Source organism: Triticum urartu, chromosome 1A (assembly GCF_056163025.1).
Source record: "Triticum urartu cultivar PI428250 chromosome 1A, HENAU_Tu73, whole genome shotgun sequence".
NCBI lineage: Eukaryota > Viridiplantae > Streptophyta > Magnoliopsida > Poales > Poaceae > Triticum > Triticum urartu.
The window spans coordinates 478,400,534-478,416,554 of record NC_141873.1 but is presented as its reverse complement, the minus strand read 5'-3'; the positions used below and the strand labels follow the sequence as shown (position 1 = coordinate 478,416,554).

The 16,021-nt window shown below is 50.1% G+C and overlaps 1 protein-coding gene across 1 annotated transcript; it reads left to right on the top strand.

The window, feature by feature from the left end:
- The first annotated feature begins 3,932 nt into the window (after positions 1-3,932).
- Positions 3,933-4,512, top strand: LOC147991784 (serine/threonine-protein phosphatase 7 long form homolog). The gene is made up of 3 exons (XM_087538811.1): positions 3,933-4,115; positions 4,193-4,367; positions 4,487-4,512. Exons 1-3 carry the CDS (start codon positions 3,933-3,935, stop codon positions 4,510-4,512), a joined length of 384 nt encoding a protein of 127 aa, XP_087394937.1.
- Positions 4,513-16,021: the final 11,509 nt, after the last annotated feature.

The following is a 16,021-nucleotide window of genomic DNA, read 5'->3' as shown; positions in this document are numbered from 1 at the left end:
AACATCTGATACTTCTCCTTGGACTATTCAGGGAAGCTATGAAGTCCTTGAAGACGTCTAGGTCTCGGAGCATGAGAGCCAATTGACTATTTGGGTGTTGCAGGGAAGTCAGTTGAAGACTTGAAATGGGTCAGCAGGAGTTTCTACGTTTGCGCAAAGACCGTTTTCCGTTCGAAAGTAAAAACGACATGTCTGACGGACCGTGGTATGACTGTTGATGCATGCAGTAGCAGTACCCGGTGGAGACTCTCCAGTTGCCATCTATCGTGTATCAGGCTCTTATGTCAGGTTTTTGGGTCTTCGACGAAGCTCACTCGTCTGCGGCGTCAACCGAATGATCGCAGCCTCCGCATTGGTCTTGTTGCGGTGTTGCTGAATTCCCTCACTGCTAGTGTTTTTACTACTCACGTTGGTACAATGCAGTCACGACAGAGAAGAGGGGGATGTTTTGTTGGTTTTGTTCGCCCTGTGGGTGCAGAAGAAGATGAGAGCTAGCAGGAGCTTGCTGGCTACGGTTTGGCGGCTGCTATCTGTTGTTTTTCTGAACTCGGTTGGTTGCTGTGTGAGGTGGTTCGGACAATGTAATGATGATTTCAGAAATCAGGGAGTAAATGGCAAAAAACTACTGCTTTTTTTAACCCTCGGTGAGAACTACCACAATTGGAAGGCCTAACAAAACGGTAGCAGTTTTACGCTAATTCATCGTAAATTAGTACCACTTCCAGTTAAGTACTGAGGACCGTGGATTCCTCCCTCTAGCTTTTCTTCTACAGATTCGGTGCCGAGTGCTGCTACCTCGGCCGCTAGCAATTCGCTGTCTCCAGTGAGCCCCCAGCCATGATTTCTTCTCCCCTTGCCTCCCGAGGACCCTTTGAAGCTGACTCCTCTTTCAATTCCAGCTCTCAGTGCCCTTGATTGCCTCCGTTTTCGAGCTCGTTGGCCACCGCTTGGCTTTGACACAGGAGATGGAGAAGGGATTTGAAAAAAAGATTGTTTGCTTTTTTATAGCGACTGACATGTGGACCCCTTCTGTCATAACAACGAACTTAATGGGGTTGACTTTTGTGCCACATCAACTCTGATGGGTGGGCCAATGTTGTCATAATTGTGTTTAGTTTGAACCCAACCGGCCACCGACTGAAAAGTCTTTATTAGTGCTGTCATATTTGCGATGAAATTTTTTATTTTTTTTGTGGGGGATATTTGCGATGAATTAGCACAAAACTGGTGGCGTTTTGTTAGGTCTTCCGGCTGTGGTAGTTCTCCCCCAAGGGTTGCCACACAAAAGTGATGTTTTTTGCTATTTACGCGAAATATGAGGAACCCTTTTTTTCACAAAAAAAGAAAGAAAATTTCTCACGCTAGGGCCGCCTTGACGTGACTGGTTTCTCATGCTAGGGCCGCATTGACGCCTCTTCCCAATCTTGATAGGTGGCCGTTTTTCACTCCAATCCCGCGAGCGGGTATGAACGCTCGTCCCGGGATTGGGGAGGGGGGGTGGGGGGGTGGGGGTGGGGGTGGGGGTGATCTTGCGATAGTCAGAGAACTTGTGACCCCGTGTCCGAGTGTGCGCCGTTGGTACGAAGGTAGTAGCAAAGTATTGAGTGGAATGGCTGGTTCACACTTTAGGATTTGAGCATGCCTTTGTTGTTAATAGTTTGGTTTGTGTCTTCTGGATAGAACATGTAGTGTTCTTTATTATAAACTTTTCAAAGTATCATACTGACATCAAAAGTGTCTAAGACTGTAGGTGATTAATAGTGCACTATAGATCTTATAGTGTGGACAGACAGAGTCAACCGAAGAGTGCCTAGGGAGGCTAAGTTTCATGTTTTGACCCTTTTGCCCTAGTTTAGCCGGATCTAGCCCCTATTTGAAACAATTTCGGGATCTGACCCTTTTACCTACCGCCAAGGAACATGACGGTAGGGTTGAGCAGGCTACCGCCAAGGTGTGTGGCGGTAGCACACTTATCCACGTCAGCCCCGAGTAAACGGAACCGTCTCCTGCCGTCAACCCTACCGCCAGCCCCCGCGGCGGTAGGCTATGCAAACCTACTGCCGAAGACCCCGGCGGTAGCCCCCAACAGTTATAAACCCCAACGGGGGCCGGGGCATGAGGCACACCCACGAACCCCGGCCGCATCTTCTCCCCTCGGCCCCGCCGCGCCGCCCAGAACAGAGAGGAACTCCTCTCTCCCCCTCCACTCCCCCTCCAATCTTCTTTGTTTGGCCACCATTTTTACGGATCGAGATGGCTCCGAAACAAGAAAAGTAAGCTCTCTCAATCCCTCCAATTAGTTTTACTCAAAACGCTTTCGATTCGATGCATTATTTGGTGCAAATAAACCCTATTTTTCTTACTTTTGGTTGATTCTAGGATTGCTTAGCTTGATTCTAGATGATGTATAGGGTTGAATATGAACTCTAATAACTAGTTGTAGAGATTATATGTACTTCCTATATGAACCCTAGTTCTTCACCAAGTTAGTTGTAGATTCATTTTTTTGAAAGAATGGTCATATGATTGATGTTGGAGGGATTGTAAGTAGTTGGCTACATATGATGAATGTTGTTGAATGAATGAATCATATACATATGTTTGAATATGATGGATTTCGGTGAATTATGCATATGCAATTTTTTATAAGTGTTGAATAAACAAGTGCATGAGTGATGGTTGAACGTTGTTGAGTGAATGATGTTGGTTGAATATGATTCATTTGCATTGATCATTTATATTGGTTGAATATGATAATTGATGAATGTTGGTTGAATATGTGATAATTGATGAAAATGATATGATTCATGTCGGTTGAATATGATTCATTTGCATTGATCATTTATATTGGTTGAATATGATAATTGATGAATGTTGGTTGATTATGTGATAATTGATGAAAATGATATGATTCATGTCGGTTGAATATGATTCATTTATATTTGGACTCGATATGTTTCATGTTTGTTCAAAATGATACTAGTTGGTTGAAAATGACATCATTTCCAATTGTTTTAGGCGGCCCCCTTGTGCCAGAAATCGGTGTGAAGTACACGATGCTTGATCATGCTTTCGACAACGATTACCGCGCTCGTTTTATGGAGAACGGAGTGGTAATGTCTATCATCAAGTTGTTGTATTGTTTATTATGAGAAAAGAAGTTACTAACAATTCCATTTACATTTTGATACATGCTCCTCCAATTGGGGATGATGGGCCACACGAAGGCCGTCTAGATGCAGTACGATGAACGCTACACTCCGTACTTCAGGAGAGCACGGCTGTTGGGTTTCGTTCTTCAGTTCAAAAGATAGTTGTCGACACTCGTCCACTCGGCTCTCACGGCATTGATCGACCGGTGGCGCCCCGAGACGCGCCGTTTCCATCCCACCAGTGGTGAGATGACGGTGACTTTGAGGATTCGGCATGATCACGGCCCTACCCATCCAGGGCCATGCTCTCACTGGGCGAGTGGAGAGGCCCAACTGGCGGGAGAGGGTTATCGCCCTCATCGGCGACTGCCCTCCAATGAAGGGGAACAGAACATATGGTGTGCGACTCAAGTGGCCCTTGGAGAACCGGTCCGTATGCCAGCAAGGTGTCGATGAATGGATCGTGGAGCAGTACGCGAGGGCCTATTTGTGGTACCTTCTGACAAAGGTCGTCTTTCCAGATTGCTCGAGGGATAACACCCTATGGATGTATCTCGGCTTCTTGGAAGACTAGGATGCGGGGTACGGCTGGGGGTCCGCCGGCCTCGCTTACTTATACCACTCGGTACGATAAAAATCTCAATACTCGTTTTCGACCTATGTATGCTATTTTAGATTGTGTTATCTCATCATCATCATTTCATGTTTGTAGCTGGATGACGGAACGCAGAGGACCGAAGATACCGCGTGTGTGGATTTTTCTGGGCCCTCTCAATTTGGATGTGGGAGCGGTTGCCGGTCGGCCGTCCTAAGAGAGTCCGCCCGCGTGCATGGACGGATTATGACGAAGAAGGCGATAGCGCTCGATACCCGACCGCCACGTACGCCTGGGACAAGGTGAAGGTCTACACGGACAAGGCCAGTATGGTGTACAAGATCTTCACCAACGAGCTGGACAACCTGGCAGATTTCTAGGTATACCAAGTGGCTTATCAGTCGTTTCATATCAACTCTCATGGTTCTTAACAATTCTTCTATAGGTGAATTGGTTTCCGTACCACGACAGAGAATGGGGGTTCGAGCTGAACTCGATGTGCGAGGATGATCGGCTTGCCTGGCCGTGCATTGTGCCATTGATATGTGTGTACGCCGTCAAGTGGCACCTACCACAACATGTGGCCACACAGTTTGGTATCTTCCAACATACCCCACTGGGTAAACCCACCGACACCAGCGGCTTAGACTTTCACTGGTGAGGACATTGTTCTCTACTTGCTATGTTTTTGTTAGTGTTTGACGTTGTCATGACGTTCACTGCTTTCTATGCCTTGCAGGAAGAGTAGGCAACATTGTCAGTTGATCGCAAACTAGGGGCACGAGCATGAGGATCACGTGAAAAGTGGGATGAGAGGAGGTATCGCAAAGATCGCGAAAGGAGAGCGGTTGAATAGGGTGATACGTCTCCAACGTATCTATAATTTTTGATTATCCATGCTATATTATATTCTGTTTTGGACATTATTGGGCTTTATTATAGACTTTTATATTATTTTTGGGACTAACCAATTAACCGGAGGCCTAGCCCAGAATTGTTTTTTTGCCTATTTCAGAGTTTCACAGAAAAAGAATATCAAACGAAGTCCAAACGGAATGAAACCTTCGGGAACGTGATTTTCGGAACAAACGTGATCCAGAGGACTTGGATCCTACGTCAAGACATCAACTAGGAGGCCACGAGATAGGGGGCGCGCCTACCCCCTGGGCGCGCCCTCCACCCTCGTGGGCCCCCTATTGCTCCACCGACGTACTCCTTCCTCCTATATATACCTACGTACCCCAAACTACCAGATACGGAGCCAAAACCCTAATTCCACCGCCGTAGCTTTCTGTATCCACGAGATCCCATCTTGGTGCCTTTTCCGGAGCTCCGTCGAAGGGGGCATCGATGTAGCGACCCGACCTCAGACGGTCAAGCCTCTGTGTATCTGTGCCATCCCTGGATCGGTATGCTGGCACACACAATACATCAATGTATATATATCAAAGTGCAATCACATGTATAAATAACGTAAAACTGATATATACCTCATAAGTCTCAGGGAAACAAACAATCGGGTGTGGAGTCCCATCAACGCCATCGGCAAGTTGAATGTAGACCGTAACCCTGTATCGTAACTCTTACTCGTCGAAGAAATATCTGCAACATGATACGTTGCAGCCGTGTAGGTCAGTACATTGAATGTACCGGCAAGATCAAAATAAGAGAAAACAAATGATAAACTATACTATATGCAATATGGCTTTGTGGCTCTGTATCTGAGTTTTGTTTGCATAAAAGCTGGTTTTATTTTCCGTACATCAAAGGAATTAACCGGAGTCTGTACTACGGAGTTTTATATCATGACATGGTTCCGCCAACCGATGTATCATAGCCCAAATCATCATAAGTTGCCCACAATTAAGTTATCAGTCCGGTGTTGAGAGTTCCGAGATAGATCCAAGTCCAGAGGCTCAAATTGTCCGTAACCGGGGACACGGCTAATCGATTAGGTTTTAACCCTCTGCAGAGGTTTGTACACTTTACCCGCAAGATTTGATCCTTCTTTTTACGTTCTCGCACTTTAGGGTGTTTGAGAACAAGACGACCGAAACATGGTTTTCCAAAGAGTTCCCTGACCACTGTCCGGTGCTCATCCAATCCTACCGTAGTTCTACATCTACTAGCACCGTCCCAGCCAGAGTCACCACTAGGGTCAACCAAGCCAGAGCCCATAGTGACTTGCGGTTGCACAGGTAAGCTTTCGGGCATGAAGTATTCTTCCGTCTCTTTGAGTCTAGGTGAAGCTTTCTGCAAGATGTCATGGCGCTTCTCCATGCATCCCGGCCATCCACTGGTTTCTCCAGGGTGCCCATCAACCGTCCTTCACCCAGTAGTGTGTATTGAATTCTTGTCTCGAGTCTAGAAATCTTGAGGTCATGAAGATGCAGTCCTTGCCGATGCCATCATGAAGTTGTCGTCATTGACGTAGATTCCTCCATTCTCACACCACTCTTGAGCACTCATACCAACCCCGTCTACTATAGCGTAGCATTAAAATAAATAATGTCCCGGGCTTGGTAATAGGGAGATGGGTTCCTACCTCATGCATTCTACTCAACTACAAGATCCAATAACACTACTGGAGGGACTATGTAGGGTGATACTAAATGCAATAAAACATAGGTATGAATAACATGGTCAAAGTGAACTTGCCTGGTAAGTTGATGGAGAATAATAACGCTCTCAGAAACTTGATAAGACTATACGCAACTCTCCGATGAAATCTATAATAATAAACATGGCATTCACATATGAAGGAAATATGCCCTAGAGGCAATAATAAAGTTATTATTTATTTCCTTATATCATGATAAATGTTTATTATTCATGCTAGAATTGTATTAACGGGAAACATAATACTTGTGTGAATACATAGACAAACTAAACATCACTAGTATGCCTCTACTTGACTAGCTCGTTAATTGAAGATGGTTATGTTTCCTAACCATAGACATGTGTTGTCATTTGATTAAACGGGATCACATCATTAGGAGAATGATGTGATTGACATGACCCATTCCATTAGCTTAGCACCCGATCGTTTAGTATGTTGCTATTGCTTTCTTCATGACTTATACATGTTCCTGTGACTATGAGATTATGCAACTCCCGTTTGCCGGAGGAACACTTTGTGTGCTACCAAACATCACAACGTAACTGGGTGATTATAAAGGTGCTCTACAGGTGTCTCCAAAGGTACATGTTGGGTTGGCGTATTTCGAGATTAGGATTTGTCACTCCGATTGTCGGAGAGGTATCTCTGGGCCCTCTCGGTAATGCACATCACTTAAGCCTTGCAAGCAATGCAACTAATGAGTTAGTTGCGAGATGATGTATTACGAAACGAGTAAAGAGACTTGTCGATAACGAGATTGAACTAGGTATTGAGATACCGACGATCGTATCTCGGGCAAGTAACATACCGATGACAAAGGGAACAACGTATGTTCTTATGTGATCTGACCGATAAAGATCTTCGTAGAATATGTAGGAGCCAATATGAGCATCCAGGTTCCGCTATTGGTTATTGACCGGAGACGTGTCTCGGTCATGTCTACATTGTTCTCGAACCCGTAGGGTCCGCATGCTTAACGTTACGATGACAGTTTCATTATGAGTTTATATATTTTGATGTACCGAAGGTTGTTCGGAGTCCCGGATATGATCACGGACATGACGAGGAGTCTCGAAATGGTCGAGACATAAAGGTCGATATATTGGACGGCTATATTCGGACACCGAAAGTGTTTCGGGTGATTTCGGAGAAAACCGGAGTGCCGGAAGGGTTACCGGAACCCCCCGGGAAAGTATTGGGCCTTAGTGGGCCTTAGGGGAGAGAGAGGGAAGCAGCCCAGGAGGTGGCGCGCCCCCTCCCATGAGGAGTCCGAATTGGACTAGGGGAGGGGGCGCGACCCCTCTTTCCCTCTCCCTCTGCCTCTCTTTCCTTCCCCCTTCTCTCTTCCTAGTTGGACTAGGAAAGGGGAGTCCTACTCCTACTAGGAGGAGGATTCCCCCCCTTCTTGGCGTGCCCCAAGGGCCGGCCGGCCTCCCCCCTTGCTCCTTTATATACGGGGCAGGGGGCACCTCTAGACACACAAGTTGATCTTCGTGATCGTTCTCTTAGCTGTGTGCGGTGCCCCCCTCCACCATAATCCTTGATAATATTATAGCGGTGCTTAGGCGAAGCCCTGCGACGGTAGAACATCAAGATCGTCACCACGCCATCGTGCTGACGGAACTCTTCCCCGACACTTTGCTGGATCGGAGTCCGGGGATCGTCATCGAGCTGAACGTGTGCTAGAACTCGGAGGTGCCGTAGTTTCGGTGCTTGATCGGTCGGGCCGTGAAGACGTACGACTACATCAACCGCGTTGTGCTAACGCTTCCGCTTCCGGTCTACGAGGGTACGTAGACAACACTCTCCCTTCTCGTTGCTATGCATCACATGATCTTGCGTGTGCGTAGGAAAATTTTGAAATTACTACGTTCCCCAACAGTGGCATCCGAGCCTAGTAAGGGAGTCCTGGATTAGGGGGTGTTCGGGTAACCGGACTATACCTTCAGCCGGACTCCTGGACTATGAAGATACAAGATTGAAGACTTCGTCCCGTGTCCGGATGGGACTTTCCTTGGCGTGGAAGGCAAGCTTGGCGATGCGGATATTCAAGATCTCCTACCATTGTAACCGACTCTATGTAACCCTAACCCTATCCGGTGTCTATATAAACCGGAGGGTTGTAGTCCGTAGGACATAAACTCCATATACAACAATCATACCATAGGCTAGCTTCTAGGGTTTAGCCTCCTTGATCTCGTGGTAGATCTACTCTTGTACTACCCATATCATCAATATTAATCAAGCAGGACGTAGGGTTTACCTCCATCAAGAGGGCCCGAACCTGGGTAAAACATCGTGTTCCCTGCCTCCTGTTACCATCCGGCCTAGATGCACAGTTCGGGACCCACTACACGAGATCCGCCGGTTTTGACACCGACATTGGTGCTTTCATTGAGAGTTCCTCTGTGTCGTCGCCTTTAGGCCCGATGGCTCCTTTGATCATCAACAACGATGCGGTCCAGGGTGAGACTTTTCTCCCCGGACAGATCTTCGTCTTCGGCGGCTTCGCTCTGCGGGCCAATTAGCTCGGCCACCTGGAGCAGATCGAAAGCTACGTCCCTGGCCATCAAGTCAGGTTTGGAAGCTTAAACTACACGGCTGACATCCGCGGAGACTTTATATTCGACGGGTTCGAGCCACGGCCAAGCGCGCCGCACTATCTCGAGGGGCATGATCTAGCTCTGCCCCCGGACAGTGTCCTGGAGGCCGCACACGCATCGGTTCTGACCCCTAACTCGGAGCCTATTGCGCCAATCGAGGATGAGCGGTTGGACGTCACCTCAGGGGCTGCGATCCCAAAAGCGATTGAGCCGAACGCTAGCCCCGCACTCTGCACGACCCGTGACTCCGAGGATCTGGACTCCTCCCCGGACTCCGAACCCCCCGCGCCCCTGCCAATCAAATCCGATTGGGCGCCGATAATGGAGTTCACCACCGCAGACATCTTTCAGCATTCGCCTTTTGGCGACATCCTGAATTCTCTTAAGTCTCTCTCTTTATCAGGAGAGCCCTGGCCAGACTACGGTCAGCGAGGGTGGGATACGGACGATGAGGAAATTCAAAGCCCACCCACCACCCACTTTGTAGCCATTGTCGACGATCTAACCGACATGCTTGACTTCGGCTCCGAAGACATCGACGGCATGGACGACGATGTAGGAGACGAACAGGAACCAGCACCTGTAGGGCACTGGAAGGCCACCTCGTCATATGACATATATATGGTGGATACTCCAAAAGATGGAGATGGCGATGGAACAGTGGGGGATGACGCCCCCAAGAAACAGCCAAAGTGCCAGCGTCAGCGGCGCCGCTCTAAATCCCGCCAAAGCAAAAACGGTGATTCTGGCACGGGAGATAATACTACCCCGGATAGCGCCGAAGAACACCCACCTCAGCAAGATTCAGCACAGGAAGATGGAGAAGCCAGCCCTCATGAGAGAGCGGCAGACCAAGAGGTCGAGGATGATAACTATACGCCTCCCTCCGAAGACGAGGCAAGCCCCGATGACGACGAATTCGTCATACCATCAGACCCCGCCGAACAAGAGCGTTTTAAACGCAGGCTTTTAGCCATGGCAAGCAGCCTCAAGAAAAAGCAGCAACAACTTAGAGCTGCCCAAGATTTGCTAGCTGACAGATGGACTAAAGTCCTTGCGGCCGAAGAGTATGAACTCGAACGCCCCTCCAAGAGTTAGCCAAAGCGTAGGCCGCTACCCCGATCAGAGGAGGAAGCACCTACATCACCAGCGCATGACATGGCAGACCGGCCACCTCGCGGCCGCGACAGAGAGGCCTCTCGGCCCTCCACCCAAGCCATGCCTCGACGCCGCTCAACTAAAGCACGGGAAAATACGCCAGAACTGCGAGACATACTGGAGGATAAGGCAAGACAAACAAGATCGATCTACGGATCACGCAGGTGCCCTACGGCATGTGACAATGATCTTCACTCCGGATACAACAAATCCGGTCGGGCCGAACACAATAGACATAGCTCTTCCGAGCTGCGTCATGATATAGCCCAGTACAGAGGCGCCGCACACCCGCTATGCTTCACGAATGAAGTAATGGATCATAAAATCCCAGAGGGTTTCAAACCCGTAAACATCGAATCATACGATGGCACAACAGATCCGGCGGTATGGATCGAGGATTATCTCCTTCACATCCACATGGCACGCGGCAATGATCTACACGCCATCAAATACCTCCCACTCAAACTTAAAGGACCGGCCCGACATTGGCTTAACAGCTTGCTAGCAGACTCAATCGGTTCTTGGGAGGACCTGGAAGCCGCATTCCTCGACAACTTCCAGGGCACTTACGCGCGACCACCGGATGCCGATGACTTAAGCCACATAATTCAGCAGCCAGAGGAATCGGCCAGACAATTCTGGACACGGTTCCTAACAGAGAAAAACCAGATAGTCGACTGTCCGGACGCAGAGGCCCTAGCAGCCTTCAAGCATAAAATCCGCGACGAATGGCTTGCCCGACACCTGGGACAGGAAAAGCCAAAATTTATGGCAGCCCTCACGACACTCATGACCCGCTTTTGCGTGGGAGAAGACAGCTGGCTAGCTCGCAGTAACAACTTATCAAAGAACCCTGGTAATTAGGATACCAAGGACAAAAGTGGCAGGACACGTCGGAATAAGCAAAAACGCCGCATTAGCAGCGACAGCAATGAAGACACGACAGTCAATGCCGGATTCAAAGGCTATAAATCCGGTCAGCGGAAAAAGCCATTCAAAAAGAATACTCAGGGCCCGTCCAGTTTGGACCGAATACTCGATCACTTATGCCAGATACATGGCACCCCCGAAAGGCTAGCCAATCACACTAACAGGGATTGTTGGGTGTTCAAGCAGGCAGACAAGTTAAGGGCCGAAAACAGAGACAAGGGGCTGCACAACGACGACGAGGAGCCCAAGCCGCCGAACAACAATGGACAGAAGGGCTTTTCCCCACAAGTGCGGACGGTGAACATGATATACGCAACCCACATTCCCAAGCGGGAGCGGAAGCGTGCGCTACGGGACGTATACGCGATGGAGCCAGTTGCCCCAAAGTTCAACCCATGGTCCTCCTGCCCGATCACTTTTGATCGAAGGGACCATCCCACTAGCATCCGTCATGGCGGCTTCGCCGCATTGGTTCTCGACCCAATTATCGATGGATTTCATCTCACAAGAGTCCTCATGGACGGCGGCAGTAGCCTGAACCTGCTTTATCAGGATACAGTGCGGAAAATGGGCATAGATCCCTCAAGGATTAAGCCCACAAGAATGACCTTTAAAGGCGTTATACCAGGTGTAGAAGCCAACTATACAGGCTCAGTAACACTTGACGTGGTCTTCGGATCCCCGGACAATTTCCGAAGCGAAGAGTTAATCTTCGATATAGTCCCGTTTCGCAGTGGCTATCACGCCCTGCTCGGACGAACCACATTCGCAAAGTTGAATGCGGTGCCGCACTACGCATATCTCAAGCTCAAGATGCTAGGACCTCAAGGAGTAATCACGGTCAATGGAAACACCGAACGCTCCCTCCGTACGGAGGAGCACACGGCGGCTCTCGCAGCGGAGGTACAAAGTAGCCTTCTCAGGCAATTCTCCAGTCCGGCCATTAAAAAGCCAGACAATGCCAAGCGCGCCCGGAGTAACCCACAGCAGGACTGCCTGGCACACTCTGAGCAAGCGTAGCAATGCGGCCCCAACCCCAGCTCTCGCGACATAGAAAAACCAGTACCTCGCGTACGTAACTACGCCCTTGAAATACCATGGGCACAGGGGAAGGGGCACAATAACGGCACGCCCAAAAAATGGCTTAAAACGTACTAGGGGCTGCCGGATTCTTTTTTTTTTTAATTTTTTCTTACTTTCAGGACTCCATACTTCGGACGACCTGTTCGGCAATTCGACTGCCGCACAAACGATGCAAGCTCCAGGGAGGCAGACAAGCCATGCCGCATTATGGAACTCCCAGGTGGTCTCTGTTACGAGCGGTATACCTATTTTAAATACAATTCCGCAGCCTGCCCCTGGTCAGGACATACTAAATAGTCCAATATCTTTTGCTTACCGCACTATTTGTATCGTTCGGCTTTGATAAATAGCCTCTCTATAAACAATGCTTAGCTTCTTGTCTATTTTTTGCATTATCTTCTTTTCACATTTATGTTTATTAAATGACATGATTGCACCCGTACACCATGGTACGGCAAACACGCCAGGGGCTTCAGTACCCCTCATAATGGTGTGAGAAGTCCGTACACTTTCACAAGTGCGGAACCCCGAACTTATAGCACTATATGCATCGGCTCCGAATCATGATTTGGGTCAATAGTTGGGTTTGGCCGGCTCCTATGTTTTGGTGCCTTACGTTCCGCTCTATCGGCTAAGGTAGCACTAGGAGAACCACTGCGATTGTGCCCCGGTTCAGCTGGGTTAAGCACCTCAGTGGAGAAAGCTAAAACTGACTGTCATGATGTGGCGAGAGACCGGTTGCTGTTCGAGAGGTTTTTCGAGTCCCTAAAGGCTTATGCCGCTTCGAGCGAGGAGCTGGCTTTGTCCGGCCAAGGCGTGGATAGCGCCCCGAACTCGGTCTTCCGAACTAGGGGCTTCGCCGAAATTTAAAATTATAGAGTTCTATGGCTAAGTGAGAGTGTTCAAGCATTATAGTCTGATTGCCTGGTTCGTTGTGCTGAGCGCCTCCCTCAAAGGACCCAACTATGGGAAAAAGAGCGCTCAGGTTTATCCCGAACACCCCAGCACTAGTGGCATGGGGGCAGAAGCCGACGACTGGCCATCTCTCAATTTTTGATAAACGGCCGCATAGAAAGTAATATTTTAAATTCAATAAGCATTGCTTAGCGCATATGAACAAGTTTTCAGCGCACAGGATAAACACGAGTTCATTCATTCAAAAATCACATCCTTGGTACATTCATCCGCCACAAGGCGGGCACCTGCAAGAACATCCTTGTAGTAGTTCTCGGGCTTGCAATGCTCCTTCCCCGGCGGCGGCCCGTCCTTCACAAGCTTCTCACCGTCCAGCTTACCCCAGTGCACCTTTGCACGGGCAAGGGCCCGACGGGCACCTTCGATGCAGACGGAGCGCTTGATGACCTCGAGCCTCGGACAGGACTCCACCAGCCGCCGCACCAGCCCGAAATAGCTCCCAGGCAGGGCCTCTCCGGGCCACAGCCGAACTATGAAGCCCTTCATGGCCTGCTCGGCCGCCTTGTGGAGCTCGACCAGCTGTTTCAGCTGGTTGCTCAAGGGCACAGGGTGTCCGGCCTCAGAATACCGAGACCAGAACACCTTCTCCGTTGAGCTACCCTCTTCAGCTTGGTAGAATGCGGCAGCGTCGGATACGCTGCGGGGAAGATCTGCGAATGCCCTTGGAGAGCTCCGGATTCGGGTAAGTAACAGGTAGTTCACTTTTATATTTCTGCTTTGCATAAAGAATGCCTTACCCGCTGCTATCTTCCTCATCTCCTCCAACTCTTGGAGGGCCTTTAGGGCTTCGGCCTTGGCAGACTTGGTAGCCTCTAGGGCCGTTGCAAGCTCGGATGCTTGCGCCTTCGACTCCAGCTCCAAACTCTCATGTTTTTTCATGAGAGCCTGAAGCTCTTGCTGCACCTCGCCGACCTAAGCCCAAAGTCTGTCTCGCTCGGTGCGCTCCGCGGCCATTTTCTTTTCGGCCTCAGACAGCGCCTGCTTAAGGGTCGCCACCTCAGTCGTGGCCCCTACAATAAGCAGTACAATCCCGTTACTCTTTTTTGCAATCAAGCCTTTTTATAGGAACTTTTTCTGTAAGGTATTTCTTACCTTCTTCCTCCTTGAGCCACCGCTTGGCAAGGCCGAGCTCTTGCTCGGTCCGCTCGAGGTCCTGCTTCAGGACACCCACCTCCGCAGTCAGTGCGGCGGTGGATAGCAGCGAAGCCTGCATACGCATATTGACTCTTTTTTTAGACTCCTGCGAAATATAATAGATCCTCTATTCGGCTTTTCTTTCCGAACGCCAAACAGAGCATCAGGGGCTACTGTCTATGCGGTAATATTTTTACTTACCTCGAAGCCTGTTAGAAGGCTAGCGCAAGCTTCAGTCAGTCCGCTCTTGGCGGACTGAACCTTCTGGATCACCGTACTCATAATAGTACGGTGCCCCTCGTCGATGGAGGCGTCGTCAAGCACCTCCAGCAGATTGTCCGGCACCTCCGGTTGGACGGAGGCCGCCGGCTCAGAAGGCTTGCTCCTCTTGGAAGGAGTTCGCCTACCGCGGTCCGCCACTGATTCCGGCGCGGTGTCCGGCACAAAGCCGGACTTAGAGCCCTGGGGAGCCTTATCCCCTTCACTCATGGAGTCCGGGAGGTTGCCTTGCGGCTCCTCCGGGACCACCTCCTCCTGCCCCGGAGCTTGTCGCGACGCCACTTCGGCGTCGTCTGCAGTGCGGGGGAGACAGTGGGCGGAACTGAGTTCACGTCCGATGAGTCTAGGGAGCCGCCCGACGATTCGTCGAATTCGGCTCGGGGTGGACTGCATAATTACATTCGACATTAGGGAAAGTTGTGCAACAAAGGAACATCATGAGTTACTCTGATATCCGAACTTATGATTTCGCCGGACGCTTGGCCTTGTTTGGCCACTCCTCTTTGCCCTCTTCGGCGTTGGGGGCGTAGTCCGGCGGAGGGGTCTTCCTTTTCCTAGACCCCTCGGCCTCCCCCATTGGGGCGGCCTTCCTCTTCTCTCCTCCCTCCGCTGGGGGGGGGGAGAGTTTTCTTCTTCCTCCTCGTTTTCGCGGGAGGAGGGCATCTCGGACTCGTCAGATGACGAGTCCGACACCACCATGTTGCGGGCACAATTTCGAGTCCCCGTGGTCTTCTTCTTCTTGGCCTTCTTCTCCGACACCACATAAGGCGCCGGAACCAGCAGCTTCACTAGTAGAGCTGGGGCTGGGTCTTCGGGCAGCGGAGCCGGACAGTTAATCGGTCCGGATATCGCCCGCCAAGCCTGTCAAAGGTAAGGGAGTTTAGATCCCGCATAGAGTCAAACTATGAAAAAAGCTTAACATCCTGTAAAAGGTGTAGATGGCTTACCTCGCTAGCGTGACGCTGCGAGCTGTATCTGCGGTCCTCGGAAGCGGATGCGGGAGCCTCGGCGCCCTTGAATAGCATCTTCCAGGCGTCTTCGTACGTCATGTCGAAGAGCCTGCTGAGGGTTTGATGCTGCGCCGGGTCGAACTCCCACAGATTAAAATCCCGTTGTTGGCACGGGAGGATCCGGCGGACGAGCATAAGCTGGATTACATTAACAAGCCGGACTGGCTTGTTCACCAGGGACTGGATGCATGTTTGCAATCTGGTCACCTCTTTTTCGTCACCCCACGACAGGCCCGTCTCTTTCCAGGACATAAGCCGCGTGGGGGGTCCGGATCGGAACTCGGGGGCTGCGGTCCATTTTGGATCGCGCGGCTCGGTGATATAAAACCAACCGGATTGCCATCCCTTTAGGGTCTCCACGAAAGAGCCCTCGAACCATAGGACGTTGGCCATCTTGCCCGCCATGGCGCCTCCGCACTCCGCCTGGCTGCCGTGCACCACCTTGGGCTTGACGTTGAAGGTCTTGAGCCAGAGGCCGAAAT